Source organism: Saccostrea cucullata, unplaced genomic scaffold (assembly GCF_032062105.1).
Source record: "Saccostrea cucullata isolate Sc308-1 unplaced genomic scaffold, CSIRO_AGI_Scuc_v1 ctg566, whole genome shotgun sequence".
NCBI lineage: Eukaryota > Metazoa > Mollusca > Bivalvia > Ostreida > Ostreidae > Saccostrea > Saccostrea cuccullata.
The window spans coordinates 284,862-307,516 of record NW_026930495.1 but is presented as its reverse complement, the minus strand read 5'-3'; the positions used below and the strand labels follow the sequence as shown (position 1 = coordinate 307,516).

Sequence of the window (22,655 nt, the reverse complement as noted above, 5' to 3'; positions counted from 1 at the left end):
TTGCATGTTGACATAAATATGTTACATGTCTACATAATTATGTCGCATGTTAACATAATTTGTCATGCATGTATGGGACAGAAATATGCCACCATGAAAAACAGAGAAAAACATTGGTAATGATGTAAAAAACATGAGATAAAAAGAATCTCCCATTATTTGTACTTGGATATGATTTTTATGCAACTTGTTGTGTGACTTTATGCCCTCGCCAAGGCTCTGGAATAACAAACACACAACTCGTTGGATAAACATCATATTCAACTGCAAATCATTAGAGATCCGATATAAATGTCATGAATGTATCGAAATATCGGATTGAAGGCCATAGCAAGTGTTACCTTCTCATCTAGAAGTTTAGGTATAAATTCTGCTTCATGGGAATGCTTCCTTCGGCTCAGGTGAGCTAAAAATAATTGGTCATGTGAAAAGGCAGGTTTCTTGAATTTACTTATAAACTAGAGGTACTGTGAGCAATGAGCTCACTAAAGGATACCCCCGCCTCCCATATGGTTATAACTGATGACAAAGTCCATGTTTTGCCATGGCCGGGAAACACAAAATATGTGTCAGATCAAAAAGTAAAATAGGAGGTGCACAATGGCAATATGTAATAAAGATTCTGTGAAAGTTTCATTAAATTTCACTCAGTGGTATAAGAGGAGTTGCGGATAAGAGATGGGTACCCTAAAGCGTAACAGACGGACGGACGGACGGACGTACAGACGGACGGACGAACGGAATTAACGATTACTATATACCCTCCCGCTTTTCAAGCGGGGGGTATAAAAATATATATTTCAAACATAGAACATGTTACCTTATACAAAATACATTACAACTGAAAAAAAAAATAAGGATTTCGATCTACATCCGTAAAAAAAGTAAATGAAAATATTAAACACAAAAAATGATAAACCCTATATATACATGATATACATGTAACAAAAAACAAACAAACATATAAATCCGCATTATTTAGAAAACCATCTAATTTTTCAGTTTTGCTGTCTCTTGCTATTCATTCATGTCCATGTATTATTTGTCCTACAATGTATCATCATGTGCACAAACATGACCAAGACATTAAAGATATACACAGGTTTCCAAAGCATTGATTTACAGATAATATATTTTATCTCGTTCTCACAACCAAGTGAAGCACTAAAAATAAATCAATATCAGACGAGAAAAGTGACAGAAAAAAACGTATTAATATTTACAAAATTTTTTATAAAATCTGAATACTGAATGTACTGTTTACACTTCTATAGCATTGATGATTTCTTATTGCTTTGTTTACGAAACTTGAACAATATGATCGCCTACAAGTATATTATATTTGAAAAATGTTATGAAAGGTTTATTATGTTTTAGGAATTGGCATAGTGTTTACCCGAATAGGTATTCAAGAATAAATTTCACATTGCAAAATTAAAAATGAAACTTTTCAGGAAAATATTTCCAATGTATATCTTTTTTTCCCAGCAGACGTAAACATATTATTGCTACAGTAACACTCTGAAGTTTGATGTTCTCAGATTATACTGTATTTTTATTAAGTACCAGTTGTGAAAAATAAATAGTGTCAACATGGCGATTATATACTGTCTGATTAATAAAGCTTGTAGTTATACCCCCCGCTTGAAAAGCGGGAGGGTATATAGTAATCAGTATTTCCGTCCGTCTGTACGTCCAGCCGTCCGTCCGTCCGTCCGTCTGTTACGCTTTGGGATACCCATCTCTTATCCGCAACTCCTCCCATACCACTGAAGGAAATTTAATGAAACTTTCACAGAATCTTTATTACATATTGCCATTGTGCACCTCCTATTTTACTTTTTGATCTGATATATATTTTTTTTTCAAAAAACATGGACACTGCCATTATATTCATATGGGAGGCGGGGGGTATCATTTAGTGAGCTCATTGCTCACAGTACCTCTAGTTTTGTTTATCTTTTAATAACATTTTAAATTAAAAAATGCAATCACATGTATGTGGCCTTTTTCCTATATACTACATAATAAATACTGTAATTAATGAGAATTTTCTATAGTTTTTTTTTTTACCAATAACAGTGATATGGGTAAGGCAAAAGAAAATATGATGAACAATTCCATTAACTCTTACTCAACATTCATTCTCTATTATGGCTGGAATTTAGTATTAATAAAATATACTTCTTGACATTTTGATCGGCGGGGTAGATTCTTGTTGAAAGTACAGGCAGGATTAATATGGTACCAGAAAATACGGAACCCCGCATCGTGAAGCTTTTTCAAGACAATCAGTTCATGGGGTGAATCTCCCCAACCATGGAATTCTAAAAATAACTGTGACACGTCATTCAGTTGGTTTGTATCAATCATATGAGGTACACTTGACCACTCTGCACCTTCAACATCAGCTTTGAACACAGCGATAGAAGAAGATTGATGATGCAAGTCAGCACGGATTTTCTGAAGTGGTGCTACGAATCCATTGCTAAATTTTGAATACTTGGTTCCTATCCCTAACCGATGGAACCAAACCCGAGGTGCGTGCTGATGAGTTCCGAATGGCGTTGTCGGATCGAAAGCGTGCACCTTACAATTGTAGGTAGCTGCTATTTCGTCATCAAATGATAAATCCGTAAACACTCCGAATGAATACACTAAACAGGGGTCTTTATACGTCATCATTCTATCGTGACACACATCCCAGCCCCCGTCCGTGATCCTCCCGATTCTCAGTATATGCTGACAGAAAAACTGGGTGGTCTCGATATACTTAAAAAACAAATTACCAATGGCGTCACTCTTCATACGCTGTATTGCTTTAACAGTAGGAAAATTCACAACGGTCGGGCCTTTAGTTTTATCTCTTAAGTTAGGCTGGACGAAATATATCGCATAACACTTATTATATCTGTTAGTAGCACAATGTATCAACCGATCAAACCACGTGATCCTTAAGCCTTCATTGTGTATCATTCTTAGGTGTTTTAATATTTGAACGTATTCTTCAGTTTTTGTAACTTTCGGATCAAAATGTAACTCCAGTAAGAGCTGTTTGACCTTCTGAATAGATTTGTCCTTGATCATGGTTTTGATGAACACAAGATCCGAAGTCCTGTTCAGCGACAACGTGAGTATATCTACTACTCTGCCGGCTGTCATTGTTTTCTCCATCGATGATTTTAATGTTTCTGTTGATGAAAATGGTGTCGAGTGGACCTGACACTTATACCGCGAAGTCATGTCGGCTGAAAACGTACTCTCTGGGAAAGCTTTGTTAGAGAGAAAAACTAAGCAGTTTTGTTTTGGCACATAAGCAGGATCAGCGCATATATACCAACCATTTCGTTTCACTTCGCCTGCGCGATCCTTGAATGCACAAAATGTTTGAATGGTCGTGACGTAACGATGATACAAACAGGAAATGACATCGTGAGAAAGTGAATTCATTTCATTGTCACCAGGAATTTTAAGCGGGAAATCCCCTTCTCCAATATATTTATTTGGTAAAGTCAATACGCAATTTTTGTCATACCCAGGTGTGTATTTTGTTAAATATTTCTCGTACTTTTTAGCGTCAGTAGGATCAAATGCTGACTCTTTTGTGTTTTGGGTGGAAGAATTGAAAGCCATAGGCGATGGCTGCCATAGAGAGTTGATGTTTATATATGTGTTTTCCGTTGAGGATTTGTTCATGTAAAAGTAAAGCATTCCTATTCCGAAAGATATAGCAAATGCAAGGATGAAATTTGACTTCTTCATATCGAACCTGCAATAGTAAAGTGAGAATCAGATTGTATATGTATCATACACGTAATTGTTGAAATAAAACTTAATATGGGATATAAGAAGTGCGCATGCTCAAAATGTAGATGAACTCACACAAGTGTTTTCTCCTAAAAACTGGAAAGAATTCAAACTTTCAACAGTATAACAAAGATGTTTGTGGTGCATTATAAGCAACACAGTAACAAATATACATCGCATTACCTATTTGATTCAAAGAAAAAGAAGATGGGCGTATTTGGCGTGTGATCTGCAGGAATCATTTGTACGAAACCTTTATGGTTGAAATGTCCATGATTTGGTTGGCTGAACATAGCAGGTCAGATTTTACAAACACAACCATAGGATTTATTTCGTTTAGTTTGAAATACCTTGTCAGATTGTAACATTTATGACCGTTTTCCCTAGGAGGTACAATAACATAGTAATGTTTCACAGAGAAATAAACACCTATAAAATTAAAGGAATAGAAGATACATGTAAGTGTACATGTACATCACAGAATAGAAGATTGGAATTGACTTCTCTCTAGTATGGAAGGGAATTACCGCCAAAAGTCTATGTATCTTGCTTTTATTCTTATTCTGACTACTTCTGTATGCTTTGTTATTATTGTAATTATATGTAACTTTATTGTTTTCATATTCGTCTTTATTACATTTCACTTTGACTTTTATCCTTCTTCATTTTGCCCTTACTTCTATGTTGCTTTATTCTTGTAAATTCATTTTACTTTCTTTTAAATTGATACAGTTTCTTAAATGATTATCTCTATTACGAACGTGAATTCAATCACACAAAGAATGACGCATATTCAATGAAGACGAATACAAGTTGTCAAAATTTAGTACCGCATTATAACGCTAGGTGGCAGGGGTGTTCGCTACGAGTGTTGGTAAAACTAGGTAAACAAACCCGGGCCGGGGTTATTCGAGATTTTTCAATTTTCTGCCTTAATACTTTATCAATCGAACTTGAATTTTCAAATGATGTTTGTTATAAGTTCAGGTATGTACCCGATAATGCCATTCCCTCGGAGGATGGTAATATTTCCCCTGGAAGACTGACTACATAGTGATGCGTCCTTCGAAAGACTATACAGTGAGACTTCCCCCGGGGAAGTTTCAATATATAGCTAGTCTTCCGTGGGAAATCTCGCTGTATATAGCAATTCGTCCCCCTTCATAGCAACCCCTCCCTCGAATAGTTTTTTTTTAAATCGTAAAACAATGTTTATATCCTAACGTTTTCAGTTTTTGAAGAAAAGTTATCCGTCCTACATGAATAAATGTTTAAATGATATCATTTTAATAGTGGTTAATAATTAAATCATTTTAATCATTTAGTTAAACATAGATAATCTTCACGAGTACAAATGGATAATGACTTCCTCCCCCCCCCCCTGGATGCAGCCCCCCATCCCACCCCCACCCCAAGGGTGCAGTCGCCCGCGTGGCACTATGGTTACGGCGTCTGCTCTAGAGTCACGAAACACAGTAGTTAGGAGTCAATCAATACGTCGTGGGTTCGAATCATAGTCCCACTATGGGACGTGGAGTTCGGTCCTTCGGATGAGATCTAGACCGTATTATCCGAGGTCCCGTATCGCAGTAGGTGCTGGCCCGAAAAAAGATCCCTCACTGCTCAATGGCTATAAGTGCCGGGTATAGGACAAATTTGCAGCTCTCCACCGGCAAGAGGTGGCTTCTCCATCTCCAATTTAAAGGGACGTTATACAATGTACAATCACAACCCCAAGTCTCAATATATATATATATACTGACTTCCGTCTGTACGACCTCCTATGGGGTAAGTATCACCGCATGCGCGGATCTAGAGGGGGTCGGGGGTCAGGACCCCCCCCCCCTGGAATTTACAAGGTTAAGAAATGTATAATTATACTAAAGCAAGAAAAAAATTACCTTGGAACCCCCCCCCCTCCCCCCCCCCCGGTAAACATGAATATGTGTGAAATGGGAATGAAAAGTGAAGGATTTGAGGCAATAGAAGTCATAGACTACAACCCCCCACCCCCACCCAACCCCCAACGAAATAAGATTTTCACGTTTGGGCGAGTTTAGGTTTTTTTGTTTGTTTGTTTTTTTTTTTTGCTTGTCAAGAAATTTCTGGGATTGTTTTTTTTTTTTTACAGGGGTGGACCCCCCCCCCCCCCCCCGCCCCCTAGAAAAAATTTCTGGATACGCGCCTGCACCGGTAGAGGGGAGGGTGGCCACGAAACATTTTCCTAAACGTAACAGACTTTTTACTACTGGCAAAGTTCAGCGAAAGGCTTGTTGCCCCCATCCCTTACACTTTTTGTTGCAGCACTAATAGTCAATTTATGTTTTAAAAGTCATGAACTTAGTGAGCAATATTTGGTACTGAAAAAAGTTGACGAAACCCCCCCCCCCCCCCCTTCACCACCACCAAATAGAATTTTCACGTTATTAAGATTTTTTAGCTCTCCTGGCTGATGTAAAATACGGTGCGTACTAAAGATATTTCTTTTCTTTATTGAAAAGTACTATTTCAATATAAAATATTATAGCAGAAAAGAAGACCAGGGAGTTTCTAGTATGCCTGGGGTGTAGCCTGGTTCCGACTTCGCCTACCCATAACGCTCCTCACTCCTTTGCAAAGCCCCGTCCCTAGAATCACACGCATGAGCAGTTACTATTTGTCGTGAAATAAAGTTCAGTTCAGTGGAAGGTCCTGTAAAACAACTCAATTTATAAGGGGTAACTTACTAGTATTAAAATATCTAACATTTTTATGTCAATTAAACTGGAATTCAATCATCCAACAAATAACTTTAGTAGAGTTATATTTTTCAGGCGAGAGAACAGTGATGTAGCATCGTTTTTGAAAATTCAAGCTACCTGGCTGAAAACTTGACAAGCAAAAAAAAAAAAGGAAATTGTCCAAACTTGAAAATACATAGGCGTCGGAACCGGGGAGGGGGGGATTAGCCCCCACTTTTCTTTCGAAAGATAGACTTAGTGTAGACATTGAACGTTTAGCCCCCCCCCCTTTCCATGGACACGATGCAGTATAGGTTTAAAATGGGGAAAGTGGTGGTGTTTTGAAAAAAAAAAATTGGCACTGAAGTTCAACCCCCCCCACCCCCCACCACGAAATAGGATTTTTGTGTATGGAAAGTGGACATTTCTTTTTTTTTTAGCTTGTCAAGTTTTTTTTGGAAGGTCTAAAAAATATTTCTTACACTTTGCCCCCCCCCCCCCGGGCCCCAACTTTCACTTTGTCCGACGCCATTGAAATCCTATTTCGGGGGCGGGGGTGGGTTTTGGGTTAGATTCAACTTCTTCTATAGTATCAAATTTAAATTTTTCCCTACTATACTACATTAACATTATTTGACCCTTACCCTTACAAAAAGTGGGTCGGCCCTTCAATGAACATATTCAGTAAATTATATAAAGCTATGTCTGAAAAAAAGAGGCCGTTATTCCTGTGTGCCCAGAGAAAATAAATATGGAGTTTCCATCATTGGATCAATTGATTGGATTCGGCCTTCAGAAGTTCGATTGATAAAGTATTAAGGCAGAAAATTGAAAAATCTCGAATAACCCCGGCCCGGGTTTGCTTACCTAGTTTTACCAACACTCGTAGCGAACACCCCTGCCACCTAGCGTTATAATGCGGCACTAAATTTTGACAACTTGTATTCGTCTTCATTGAATATGCTTCATTCTTTGTGTGATTGAATTCACGTTCGTAATAGAGATAATCATTTAAGAAACTGTTTCAATTTAAAAGAAAGTAAAATGAATTTACAAGAATAAAGCAACATAGAAGTAAGGGCAAAATGAAGAAGGATAAAAGTCAAAGTGAAATGTAATAAAGACGAATATGAAAAAAATAAAGTGACATATAATTACAATAATAACAAAGCATAAAGAAGTAGTCAGAATAAGAATAAAAGCAAGATACATAGACTTTTGGCGGTAATTCCCTTCCATACTCTAGGACCAAACTGAACCAAAATTTATATAATTCTAAATTTTAATACATCAGTACATAAAATGAAACCGACAAATTACTTGATTGTTTGCAGTAAAAAAAAATAATTAACGCCCCATGCAAGGCTCGAACCAAAAACTTTTCATTTTTTGTGCACTGAACAGGTAGCCCATCTTACTGAGCTATAACCGCTACACATACAATGGATTTTAAAAGGACAAAAAAAGCACTGCAGTGAAACAGTTGGATTTTTTTGGGGGAAAAGTTCATTTTTCATGGTCTCTGGATCTTCTCTCCATTTTTTACAAATGTATAATTATTCGTTTCTTTGAATCAAAATGCACATACGAGGGGTTATCAAAAAGTTCGTGGACTGGCGCTATAAAAAAAAAATACTATGCTAGCTGGGTTAATAAAATTTATTGTCGAATTGAATTAACAAAAGTTGAAGTTATTCTGAAAATTTCAACTGTGTACTCTGAAAATTTCAACTGTGTACTCTGCAAAACCATAATTTTATCGTAGAATGAATAACACAAGGTATGGTAACCCGGCGCTGTTGCCGGTTCAGTATTTTGACGTCCTGTAACGTCATCGCGTCATGACTTTTCAAAGTACTCTCCACCTGCAGCAATACACTTTTCATGGCGATGTACCCAGGAGTGAAATATGGAATGATACCACTCCTGTTGATAAGATGCTAGTTTCTGGTTTACTACTGACTTCAGCTCTCTAATGTCATGAAATTTTCTCCCTCGTATATCGCTTTTCAGTCTTGGGAAGAGCGCAAAGTCGCAAGGTGCGAGGTCTGGTGAGTACAGTGGGTGGGGCAGAATTTCGGCTCCTAGCTGTAGGTTGATTGTGAGTACAGTCTCTGCTGAAGTGTGGGATGGAGCATTGTCATGATGCAGAAGAATGTTTTCCCGATTTAAGTAAAAATCAGGCCTTTTTTTTCCTAAGGGCATTAACTAAATCCTTTGATAAAACCCAGAAATATAAAATCAACAGTGCAGTTGCGCGTTAATATTTTAAAACAAAATGACTGATAATGTTCAAATATTTCAACAATCGCTTTTTTATAATTGCATAATCAATATTTCAATTTATTGTATTACTTATTACTTTTATTGGGTTTATATGTGTGGATTTTATAAAAGTTAGGCGTAAAGTACTTCATATTTCTTTCTTTTTATGCAATAAAAATTATATCTAACCTTTGAGTAATATTTTGCATTTACTGATCTTCCTTTAGGCACAACGTGACTTAAAATAACCCCACGTGAGTCAAAAAATATTATAAACATGTGCTTTCCACAGGATTGACAGACTCTTTTTGGGAGGGGGTGAATTAGACCAAATCCACTGCATTGACATTTGTTTACTTTCCGGGTCAAAATTGGATATCCACGTTTCGTCTACCGTGATAATTCGGTCTAAGAAGTTTTGTTGATCAATGCGAAATCGGCGCAGAAACTTTTTTGATTCTTCGACTCTTCTGACTTTTTCAAAATCTTTTAAGAGTCTTGGCACCCATCTTGCACACACCCGGGACATTTTCAAGTCGTTGTGTACAATGCTGTGTACGGATCCATACGAGATCATATAGAAAGATCTTCACTCAACTGTGTTAATGTAATCCGTCTATCCGAGTTTAAGATTTCCCTCACGCGATGAACGTTATTTTCAGTGGTAACAAGTTTCGGGCAACCGACTCGCAAATCGTCTTCACATGATTCTCTACCGTCTCGAAATCATTTATGCCAATTAAAGAGTCCCATTGTATCGCGGCATGGGTAAACATGGAAACTTGTAGATGACATGGACCTCAATTTTTATTTTTGAATTTAGAATGTAATTCTAAGTGAAAAAAAATAAACAATTGTACAAACTAAAGACTTTTGAAGGATGAACTTTATTATATTTTTTACTTGGTTATAAATTCAATGGTCTAAATATAATAAAAACGGGAGTGGAAATCTGTAAAATTACGTTTTATTTGCATATATATTTTTTTTTCAAACAGATGTTCCATACTTCTTAATCATCAAAAAAGTAAACATTCAGACAACATACAGATTGTCCATCAACAAAAAGAATATAGGCTATGTATCCGATTTTTTGGGATATACCGCGATACAATGAAACCCGCGATATAATGAGAATCGAGTATATAACTTTCATATTTTCTTTTAATTTAAAATTAAAGAAAAAGGAAACACAAAAGAAAACATGCATTAGAGAAAAAAACACTCTGATAATTTAAGCAAATAAAACACTTTAAAGATAAAATAAATAATTATTAAAAAAAAATGATTAAATATATAATATTAAATGAATGAATTATCAAGAAATATTTATCAAAAAAGATTAATCAAGAAAAAAAAGCACCGCCCACTTTATACCTGTGCAGCATCCAAACTTCCGCCAGAGTTCCTAGATGATGCCTTGGCGGTGAGTATGCATCTGCAGTATATATATTTCCACGGACAACTTAAATTTCAGTCAGATTAGTTTTGACAATGGGGTAGATATAACTGAATTAAAGTCAGTCTAAATTGATTAGAAGAACGGTTTACCCTGGCTGTAAATGGAGATTGATCCTAGTTTATTTCAGGGGTCTTAAAATCTCAGTTTAATTATATTCACATACAGGCGATAATGACAGTTCGATGGGCTTTGATGTCACGTAATTACCGTCTTCCTTGGAAGACTGTATTGTATAGTTGAAGTTTTTTACAGTCTTCGGACTATGCACTTCCTCTCTTTTGTGATTGGTAGAAAATGCATGATGAGAAAATTTTCAATTATTTCATTGGTTGAAATGCTGTTCAAGGCAAGGGAGATAACTTTCTGATGATCTAATTTTCGTACGACTTAACAATTTTGCAAGATTTTCAATCTTAAAAAAAAAATGACAAAACGAACAACAAAATCAGCAGTAATTAATTCCTAATAACATGATTTTTTGTACAGCAAAAAATAAAAAGATCTCTTTAACTTCATTATAAATAAAATTTGATTTTTATTGCTTGCAGGCTTTACAATTTGTTATTATTCTTTTCCCCTTTCTTTTTTTTTTTTTTTTTTTTAATTTAAACATTATTTTATTATGTAAATTAAGCTTACATAATTGGATTGGACATCAGGCATGGCCTATATAAGTCCTCTCCAAGGTCAAGGTTACAAATGTTAAGAAATGACAATGAATTACAATGATGAAAATATTCCTTATAAGTTACATTAAATTCTTTTGTTGACTAAAGGTGGGGAAAAAAATACCCGATAATATATTAAATTAAATTATACAGATGAATTATTACTAAGCTTATGCATATTAGCTATACAATATAATGACAAAAAGAAAATGATAATAAAAAAATAATGAAAAAAATTATAATAATAAGAAGAAAGAAGTGCAAACAAAACAGCAAAACAGAATAAGTAAGGTGCAAAAAACTAATATTTAAGAAAATACAAAGTAAAAGGAAATAGTAACAACACTGAATAAAGAGAAAAATAATAAAGTGCAAGGATAAATTACCAAGGAAAATACAACATACACATGAAAATGGAAATGCTGAGACTTGGAATAAATAGAAAAAATAAGAAATATCTGGATTTATTTTTTACTTAATTACAAAATACTTTAAAATCTTTTTGAAGACTTGATGTACTGTTGGACTGCTTCAAAAATTGAACAGTTAACTTTATAAGGTAGTTGCCTATCACCAATTAGCAAAATTTTCAAAATTTGTTCAGGAGACATTGTTTCTAGTTCTATTACACTCTTAAGATTTTCAAAAAGTATCATTCTCTGATTATAATAGGCTGGACATCTGAAGAAAAAATGATAGTTATCCTCGTTCGTATATCCACACTTAGTACAAGAGGCTATTTCACTTAGGTATTGATTATACAAGTGAGCATTTAAATTACTAGATTCATTTCTTAATTGACAATGAGTAATGTTTTCTTTGCGATTTCCATAATGAAAGATTTTGACATCCTTTATTCTATCTGTAGCAGGTTTCTTTAAGGCATTTTTAAAACATGAATAAGATTCAATACATTTTGTTTCAAGTGGTAAATTGTTCCATAATCTTATTGTAGAAGGCAGAAAACTGTTGAAATATGAGACTGTCCTTGCTTGAGGTACGACAAAATTAAAATTATCAATACATGTATTTCTAAGATTATAACCATGATTTGGTGGCATAAAAGGTGTGACCATTTCTTGTAAATAAAGAGGGGATATACCATAAACAGTTTTGTAGAACAACAAGAGTTTTTGTCTTTCCCTTCTCTTATTTAATGGTTCCCAACCCAATTCTAAATACAAAGCATTTCTAGATGAATTTTTCCTGAGTCCTGTTATTATTCGGGCAGCTTCTACTTGAATATTTTCTAAAAGATTTGAAAGTTCTTGTGAGCAATTATCCCAAACAATGCTACCATATTCTAAGATGGGTCGAATAAAAGCAAAATAGACTTTTACCAACGCACTTCTATCTAGTAGATGTTTCAACATTCTTAAAAGATTTAGTCGAGAACAAGCTTTTTCGTATAAATTATTTATATGAGATGACCATTTGGCATCACTTTGAAAAAGAAGTCCAAGATGGCAGTGTGACCTAGATTCACTAATAATGCTACCATTACAGCCAAAATGGACTGGGGGATGGTTATTTGAGCTTCTTGTAAAATTTACATTACAGGTTTTGCTTGGATTAAAATCCACACCCCATGTTAAGGCCCATTTATTAATTTTATCTAAGTCAGATGTCAGTGAGATTGCCGCTGCATTAATCATTATCTACCACTATAAACAGTGATGTATCATCTGCAAATAGCCTGGTATTATTAACTAAGTTTTCAGTTATGTCATTAATATACAGGAGGAATAAGAAAGGACCTAGAACAGAACCTTGAGGAACACCAGCTGATATAGGTTTAAAATTTGAAAAGAAACCATTTACAGCCACTCTTTGAACTCTATCATCTAAGTAATTTTCTATCCATTTTAGTAATGTACCTTGAATTCCATAAGATTTTAATTTAAAAAGTAAACCTTTATGCCAAACTCTATCAAAAGCCTTTGAAATATCACAAAAAATGAATCTGACGTCTTTGCCTTTATCTAAATTAGATATAATTGTATTATAAATTTCCACTAATTGGTTGACAGTTGAGTCATTAGGTTGGAATCCAGACTGGTATTTTGTTAAGATATTGTTTTCTAATATAAAATTGTACAAATATTTAAAAATAATTTTTTCCATTATTTTGCAAACAGCACTAGTTAGTGAAATCGGCCTGTAGTTATTAACTAACTCAGGACTACCTTTACCCTTAAAAACTGGGGTAATATTAGCTTGCTTCCACACATTAGGTAATTGTTTTAATTCAAATGACTTATTAAAAAGTTTCGCTAGTGGTTTACAAATAGAGGAGGATAATTGTTTAAGAATTTTTGGTGTTATCCTTTCTTGTTTGAAGAAGGAAATGGAATCAGCCGAGGTTTGCCGAAAGCTCTCGGCGAGTCAAAGTTTACGGAGATGACCGAGCGACAACCGTGGTAGGGCTAATGCCAGTAAAAAGCTATTGTAGAAATACAAAATCAAGAAATTCAAAAGAATTATACGGCCTGATAGGTGTAGATCAGTTTACAGTTTAAGATTGTTGCTAAAGACGGGAAGCTTTTTTAAAAAGCTCTACTTGTTTTATTGTGTTATTGAAATGCGACATTAGAGAAACACCGACATCTTACGAACGAACGTAACTCGCCCTAACTTCCCGTATCTTGATAGTTTTCTCGGGACCAGTGATTTCAACCATTTAAAAGTTTAAAATCGGAAGAAATAAGTATATGTGTAAAATAGAACGGATAGTGTTTTAACCACTTTGTAACTGAAAATTGCTCATGTCAAATTTATTGTAATCACTCACAATGTTCTCAAAAAAGCGAACAAATAGAAGAAAATACACCATACTAGTAATACTTTAGACGGATTAGGAAACTCGTTTATCATGCGTCAGTGATTAAACGTTTACAAACTACTCGTAGTATGCTCCATGTTCATATGTGGAAAGGTTACTTTTTACAGCCTGAAAAAAAATAAATCCGTGCAATCAAGTAAATAGGTAGTGCGCTTTATAAAGTGTCTTGCATTGAGATTTAGAGAGAGAGAGAGAGAGAGAGAGAGAGAGATACTTTTTTAAAATTTATTAAAATATCACTTCAAAGAAATAAACGAGCATTCATGGTAGAAAGTGTCTTCTTAAATGATGTATTAAATGGCGATCTTAACAAAATTATCTTGGGCTGCTTTTATTTTATATATCTAACAGGCATGAAGCAAGCAATTTCAGTTGCGGGGGGAGGGGGCACAACCAAACTTTTTTAGTTTCGAGTCACTACCAAACAATTCCTTGGGAAGCCAAAATGAAAGATTCTTTTTATTGAGAGGGCACAAGTATACAATAGCTAAGTTTTCTATGATATTACATTGTTTGTTTATCGACTTCATTAGGGGGACTTATCCCCAACCCCTCAACCCGTTCCTATATACCAACGTGTGAACATGATTATATCTGTTTTTACATGTATATGTGGATTATAAAAAAGGCTGAAAATATGCATTTATGTAGGGTGGTGCATTTTTCTTAGTAAAGTTCTTTTCTTTGTCTTAAAGTTATGCTCCACTATGCATTGTTTGTTAACCATGCATTAATCGTCAAAATATAAAATTAGAAGATGCACTTTATACTTTTGACCAGACACAGAGTTATTTTGACCGAAGGTCCAATATACATATAAAAACAACCGAAATTATAACTTGCTTTATTTGTAAGGAAAAATATATATTCACCATCTTGTTGTAAAAGAAAAAAAAGAAGATTGATTCCAGAATACTGACAAAAAGATACGGGACTTTTAAAAGTGTGAAAAACGTAGTTGTCACTTAGTTGTCATGGCATCCTTCAAAAGTATGTGTCACAAGTGCTTGTAGACCAGATAACCTCCCAATAACCACCTCCAATATACATATATACCGGGTCTCAAGATATTCATATTTGTCTTCTTTCATAAATTAACCGTCTAGTAAATATTTTATTAATGTATTTCATATGAACGATCCAAAAAGTACGTAGAATTCACTTTTTATTAAAACAAAATCATGCGCGTAGTATCTTAAATCACCTCTAACTTTTTAACTGTAGATATCAATTTTGTATGTTGTAAATTGTAAATGTTATTAATGAAAGAAAGCCAAAAAATATCTTTGGACCCGGATTTATATATATTCCAGGGATTGGAGGAGGGGGGGGGGCATAGGTCCTATGATGGCATGCTAATATGAACTTGCTCTCATATATCTTAAATTATGTCAAAAACACAATTCACTAAACTTCCTTTTTTGCGCCGACTCCCTCCCCCCCCCCCCCCCCCTGAAAGTTCTGGATATTAATTTCGGTCTGCCCGTTCGTCTTATAATTCTGTCCGTCTGTTACACTTTTGTTTCAAGCAATATCTTGTCAACCGACAAATTACGAACGAGCACAATTATACAACTTTTCTCACCCAAAAAATGCACACAGTGTGATTCCAGATGATAAAGTTTGAAAATTTCCTTGCTAATGGAATGACCTTTCTACCTAAAAAGACAACAGATCTATATCGTCACAAAAGAGAAAGCTACATGTACGTCTTATCAGAGACCCCCCCCCCCCAAATTTTGCATAAGGTTTTGGAAAACAAAAGTCCTTTAACATTTGAAGATAAATGTGTTGTTCCTTGACCTATTGAAAAAAAAACATAATTCCGAAGACTGACTGAAACATATAGCATCTAAAGCCGAAATAGGGAATGTTTGGGGGAAATACAAAGTTCTTACACGTGCTAATTTCAAAAGCTATACAAAGGGTTCAATGAAGTCGGGCAAAATTTTCTTTAGGCCAAAAGAAAATATACCCTTATTTTCTGCCCTTCCTGACCAAAAGAATTTGGGTAGGTAGGGAAAAATTTTATTTTGAGAAAAAAATTCATTTTCAAAACTCAATGAATGCAGAACATATAGCATGTGATAACAAGAAAATGATATGTTAACAGTTTACAGAGCAAGTTTTTAAATACAGATTTATAAAGTAAAGGTATCCTATACACTTGTGATGTATTAGTTCTGTAAATATTGTTGGTCGACTTTAGTATTTTAGAAAAATAGTTACCCAAAAAATGAAAATGTAATAAAAACTTTTAGGGTCGGAGGGTAAAATGTAGGGTAGGTCGGGTGACAGGAAACAAGAGTATTTTTTTTTTTATTTTGGCCTCAGCTATATTTGTTGGTGTGCTGAGGGATGTTGTTCAAAGTGGAAGTGCGAGTTGTTAATAGCTGCGATTCAGGAGTGATTTTAGGTGGACAGGAGTTCAGACCTTTGCAACGCGATCAAATATGAGGAAAACATTTCGAAACTCCTACGTCGAGTTTGTTTTAACTATTTCTAGAAAAAAAAATGAAACTTTTTAAGTATTATTTTTTTTTTTGGTTGGTCATTAAATGGACTTCTTAATATAATCAGCAACGCTCAGAACAAAGGGACACCAAGAGAAATTTCTCTTCCTTTTAACTTTGCTATACCTTGGGAAAAACATATTACCCTGTCTCCTCCAATCATCCATTATGAAAAACATTGTTACTGCTCGCTATGTATGTGAGAGGGAGAAAGGGGAAGGGGTGAATAGATGGTTGAAGATTGAGTGATTTGCGAGAATGATATTGGTAAAACAATTCTGTCCTAAGTGAAGAAGCAGTCTGTAGTTCTCCAAGCAGTGCTCTGGTACTGCTCTTGAGTACCATCTTGCAGCTCTTGCTGTTCTCATACTCATACCATTCAGAATTTTGTATATCAATGTGTCATTGTTCATTCTTTCCAGAAATTGACACCTGTAGAATGCGAGTGGAACATATCTAAAGCCTGCAAGTATTCCTTTTAAATTGTTTCGGCAAAAACTCTGCCTTTTCCCGAGCTTCAGAAAAATATATTTAATATAATTCACTTATTGTAGCAAATATCAATAGAAGGTTGAGGAGAAGTAAAATTAACTGAAAAAAAACTCACAAAATAAATCGTCTTTCAGTTGCGTTACAAATACACAGTGTCCACGTATGTGCATCGAACATTAGGAAATTAGAAATTAAGCTTCCCATTCTTTTTATATGCATGCAAAGTGAGCACAATGCCAGGTAGTACTTGATATAAAGGTAGGCAGATATCGTAGTGGTAGCCTCACATTACTAAGTCCAATGAGATGGGATGGATGCTTTTGGTTGTTTTCTCCGAATTTAACAATGGACCATTGCAGCGATTTTTCCGAAATTTAAATTATAACTTACAGATGCATCATCATTCAGTTGTAAAATAGTGAATTGCGAAGGGAAAGAAATACCGATCTACAGTGTATGGATACAGATCTGCAAATGTATAATTTTGAACAAAGCAGAATATAGAAACAATAGACAAATAAATCAGAGAAAATTCGAATTAAGTGTAGAAATCACTAAATTTTCTGAATTAAATTAATAATGTTAGTATTCTTTCATCCATTTTATAGTTGTATTACACTCAGTGAGATATTCACACTTCTTTTTCCCATCTTAACAACACTCTGAGAAAATTAAAAAATTGGATGTCCGCCACTTTGATTTGAATTTGAAAGCTACTGCTCAGAGTGGAAATTACAAGTAAATATTGAGAAAACTAAAATATAATTTTTTTTTCAAAAGGTCCCCTAAACAAAAGAGTATTTTACTATAATAACAAGAGTCTCGAAATTGTCAAAGAATTTAAATATCTTGGTATCATTTTCTCAAGATCTGGCTCTTTTTAAATAGCCAAGAAACATCTCTGTGACCAAGCCCAAAAAGCAATGTATGGTGTTATCAGAAAAATAAGACAATTTACCCTCCCTGTAGAATATGTCAACTTGATTTGTTCGATAAAATGGTTTTACCAGTGTTACTTTATGGCTGTGAAATCTGGGGCTTTGGAAACCTAGATATTATTGAACGTGTTCATTTAAAATTTTTGAAACATATTCTGTACCCCGAATTATATGGTTTATGGTGAAAAAGGACGTTTCCCACTATCTGTTCTCATTTATTCAAGAATAGTCTCATACTGGTGAAAGTTACTGAACAGCACAGATAAGAAAATTTCATGTACATTAATATATCAATATTTAATTGCCAACTCACAATATGAGATTGGTAAGAATCCTTGGATTGACTGTGTTCATCGTATTTTTGACTCATGTGGTCTATCTCATATTTGGAATGAACAGTTTTATTATAATCCTAATCAAGACTGGGTTACTTCTCTTGTTAAACAAAGATTACAAGATCAATTTATACAAAAATGGCATTCTTATATTAATAGTTCTTCTAAAGACACTTTGTATAAAATTTTTAAAACAAATTTTGAGTATGAAAATTATTTTAAATATTTTACCATTAAAATTTAGAAAAATACTTGTCAAATCCATACTACTAATCACCGTCTACCAGCTGAGCTGGGAAGATGGGTATGTATACCATTAAATGAAAGATTATGTACACTTTGTAATGCAAAACATGTTGCTGATGAATTCCATTTCATACTTGAATGTACTGCATTGTCAAACATCAGGAAAAAGTAAATAAATGTACCGTTGACTTTACTTTTTTAATGGGACACAATAAAAGCAGGGAAAGCAAACAGGTTTTCAGGAATTTATCCAAAATAGGATTTTTCCATAGCTTTGAATTTTCGTTTTTCGGTTGGATCGAAATATAACGTGTACGCAGCACAGTTAAGGTTACAAAAAGGAGGCGGAGCCTAATTTGTGTCATACACAATATACGTCATACATTTCTTTAAAATACCACAAAATGAGTTTATCTGCTAATTTAAACAGATCATCAAACTACATAAAAACTTACTACAGCGTATTGTTTTGTCGTTAGTTAAATCCCACATTTATAAACAAGTCACTGATCGCAAACACTTGTCACATTTCTTACAACGTGACGTAGTTTGTATGCAGTGAGAGACAGATTAATATTTTCTCAACAAAATTTTCTCTAATTAAATAAAATATTATTTACAGATATTCTTGGGAAATAACTTGAATTTAAGTCTTCTTCGTATTTTATTAATATATTTTCTGTACATTACGTATTTAATTGACACTGCCGTATATTTGTATGCAAGTACATCGGAGGGTAATGTGGGGCGTCTTAATAAATCGATCTAGTGCAAGGGCATACACTCTATGGATCAAAGTAAGATTTTACATTTCAACAATAGAACTAATAAGGTATCTGAAAAGTGCTGCGATCCTGATGAAATCTTAAAAACAATTTAATTATATCAATATTTCATGCCGCTGACCAGCAAAAAATATAGCAAGTATAATTTTAACAATGAAATTGCAGAATTTAGACAGGATCGCACACTTTTTAGGTGCTTTTTGAAAATATTTATATACTAAACTTGGAAATTTAACTTGGTTATGCCCTTGCACTAGTGATATCTATATGTAACATCAAAACTTCCAGTCAATGTACTAAAATCGTGTGACTGCCGCATCACGCTTTGTCCTCGATATGTTTATTAATCATAATTACAATTATTCGATATAAATAATGCACTAAAAATAATCGCCATCCCGATTACGAATACATTTTTAAATACGAAATTTAGCCGATATTTCCATTGCGCACCTTAACTGTACTGCGTAGATTCTGTGTGAAATATTTTTTTTTAAAAGTGATTGAGGAATTTTGACATTATACATTGCTATAGTAAAATATTTCTCCAAAATTTATAATAGGAAAAAAATCAGCATTAAATATTTGTACGTGCTTTTGGATAGTGCTGCATCTATACAGAATAGTTGACTAATACAGCAGTATACAAGGCTAATATATACAGAACGGAAAGAAGCTCCATCCACTGTGGTATCGTTCAGAACAGCAAACTTCAAAGAAAAACACCGCTATCGTATCATTAAATGAAATAATGAGTAATTTAAAAATGATTTTTTCAAAAATATGTTTTCAAAAATTTTATACTTTTAACACATAAGTATGGTACATGTACAGGAAAGGATCTTGAACTAAGCTTTAAACTGAATAATTTATTGACAGCAAATTATCAAAATTTGTTATATGATTTTATACCTAGATTTAACCATCATCGTATGAAATTTAACCTTTTATTTGTTTTGGTTGAAAAATCAGCGTACGGTTAATAAATTCAGAAATGCAAGAGTTGCTGTTATTTGATTGGTTTAGACTGTCCTTTGTTTTGAAAAGTCCGGTAGGTGGCGACACCTCTATCCTATATGTTGCAGATATTATGACCTCTGTGCAATATATTATATAATTGCACCAATTGCTGGTTGCTTGATGATAACTTTCCAGTCCTCTACAGGTTATGAGCGTATACAATTACTTCCATTATCGTATGATTACATCTGTCTATTACAATTACATGTATTGTGAAGAATGAAGAAATTTAAAGTTGTACGGTATACTAAAAATACATAGAAGAAAAAGGAATTGACACTTATAATTATCCAGTTCATGTTAAATTAAAAATGATGATGAATTTTCACCCTGACCCTCAAATACATGTAACAATAATAAAGGACTGCGCGTTAAAGAGCGTATATGCAACGCAATTGATTTGGAAGACCCAAAAGAAGGCTGTCGGGAAGATTAATAATGCTTATTTGGCTAAATATGGGAAAAAAGATTACCATCCACCCCCGCGCAAGCATTGGATTGTGCATTACATACATTAATTTTATATGTGTATGTAGAAACTTCAAGTATTTGCTTTTTAATGTTTACGGAAATAGAACAAGTCATTTTGACGCACTTTCTGTTTTCTATATGCATATACACAAAATGATACTTATGTACTTGGATAGAGGTGTGACGATTAGATTTACAAGTTTAATATATAATTATAATTTTTTAAGTGTTTTAGTGGACTTTATTGGGTTTTCACTCTCTGCATTTTATTTATAAGGGCGCGAGTAAGCCCCTTTCGTTTAGGATCATGTACACACAAGCGTGCACGACTGTGAACAGGCTAATCGATACGAGAAAGATAACGCGCTTGTCTAGTACATGTAGTACTTTAACGGAATATAGCTGATTACAAGACATTCATCAACGTTCAGCACTACTGAAGACACAATTAACTTTAATTATATGACTAGTCTGATAACAATAAATGTAATTATAAATCTTATTTAGCTTTACCAATTAACGTTGAAGTCTACCCAACTAGCGTTTAACTGATTACCAAAATACTGATAGGACATAAAATGGATAAAACTGAATCAAAAATATGAAGAAAAGTGGGCAAATCTTGACACAAACTTAAAACAGGACATGGCGACCGGCATCCAGCAACAATTAACACTTACCGCTAATATGCCTGCCATGTTCCACATAAAACACAAGTGAGCACATGCTGAAATGCTAAATGTATAACGACAGTAACTGCATAACTTGGTTGCGACCCTCCATTTCGGCAGAATATAAAATACGGCATGGTATTATCCCGTTAGATTGCAATGCTTTGAAGAATCGGGAAGTAAATTGATTTAGGACATTTTATTAACTCTCTCTCTCTCAATATCCACATTTAAGATATATATGCTGTAGTTGAACATTAGAATTGTTTTTAAATATTCGATTTGGATTGGGACAAAAAAGTTCTAAAATCTTAAAACATTGACTTTTATAAAACACATTTTAAATTTAATATTGATAAAAGCTTAAATGAATAGACAAAGTAAAAAAAAATAAGCAGAGGATCGAATATTTATTATAAAAATAAATAGAATTCGCAAGAAGCAATTATTGCATCAACTAAAACAACCTTACATTTATCTTGAAATGTTTGACATTTGTAAAAATTACTATCATTTATTCTCGATGTAATCTAAGAGGACAGATTGATATCTTATTTCGAAGTCCCGTGTTTTCAATGATGCCTTCCTGTTGAACGTTATCATAAAAAAGTTTTATGAGCTTAGATAGTCAGGCAGTAAATTTCCTTCCTTTTTAGAAACACTTTGTTTTTATTGAACGACAGGTGACCATGGTAATTATATGAAGGGGAATACCCTCATCCCCGTAAACTCCTGAGAAAAAGCAAAATATAACAGACTCAAACAGGATTGTGTAAAGTTCTGTCTCAGTGACACTGGTTGATTTAGACCTCCAGTCCCGCTGTTTTTGTCCAAAAAATAAATCTCTTTTTTTTTTGTTTGAAGGGTGTATATCGCAAACCCCAGCTCCAGATCCTCGTTGGCTTAACTACACCTGAAAGAGGGCGGTGAATTATATTCAAAAAACCTTTTAAATGAGTGGAGCTGATGGTCATTCTTTTCCCTTTTCAAAACTGTACCATTTACCGGGTAACCCTTCTTTGAATACACTGCACCCTGTCCGTGTCGAAGTGGGGGGCAGGGGGGTAAACCTAAACATTGTACGCCCAAATCATCACTGGCTTTATGTCCATCTTTACCAAAATGGGGGATGGGGGGCTCCTGCTAGCCCCACCCTCTCCGGTTCTGACACCTATGCATCGTATTACCTCGATTGGAAGAATGACGCATAGCACTGATGATTCAAAATATTCTAATTTTGAATCGTCACAATGAGATTTTTTTTATAAATATTATTTTTATCAACGAAATGAAAATGTAAAATCTTATTGGCAATAAATATAATTTTCGATTTAAATAGCAATTTACTTTTGATACATTTAAAAAAATGTGATCAAATTGAAATTCTTGTTTTCAAATACATGTATTTGTATTGCGCGGA

The 22,655-nt window shown here is 34.1% G+C and overlaps 1 protein-coding gene across 1 annotated transcript; it reads right to left on the bottom strand.

The window, feature by feature from the left end:
* Positions 1–942: 942 nt before the first annotated feature.
* LOC134228819 (uncharacterized) lies at positions 943–21,382 on the bottom strand. The gene is made up of 3 exons (XM_062710525.1): positions 21,245–21,382; positions 1,944–3,769; positions 943–1,624 (listed from the first exon to the last, which is right to left on the bottom strand). The coding sequence occupies exon 2, from the start codon at positions 3,760–3,762 to the stop codon at positions 2,152–2,154; it is 1,611 nt and encodes a 536-aa protein (XP_062566509.1). The 5' UTR covers positions 3,763–3,769; positions 21,245–21,382; the 3' UTR covers positions 943–1,624; positions 1,944–2,151.
* Positions 21,383–22,655: the final 1,273 nt, after the last annotated feature.

What these genes read in the sequence shown, in the direction of transcription:
- LOC134228819 (XM_062710525.1), bottom strand. Translation starts at nt 3,762, where the DNA reads ATGAAGAAGTCAAATTTCATCCTTGCATTTGCTATATCTTTCGGAATA.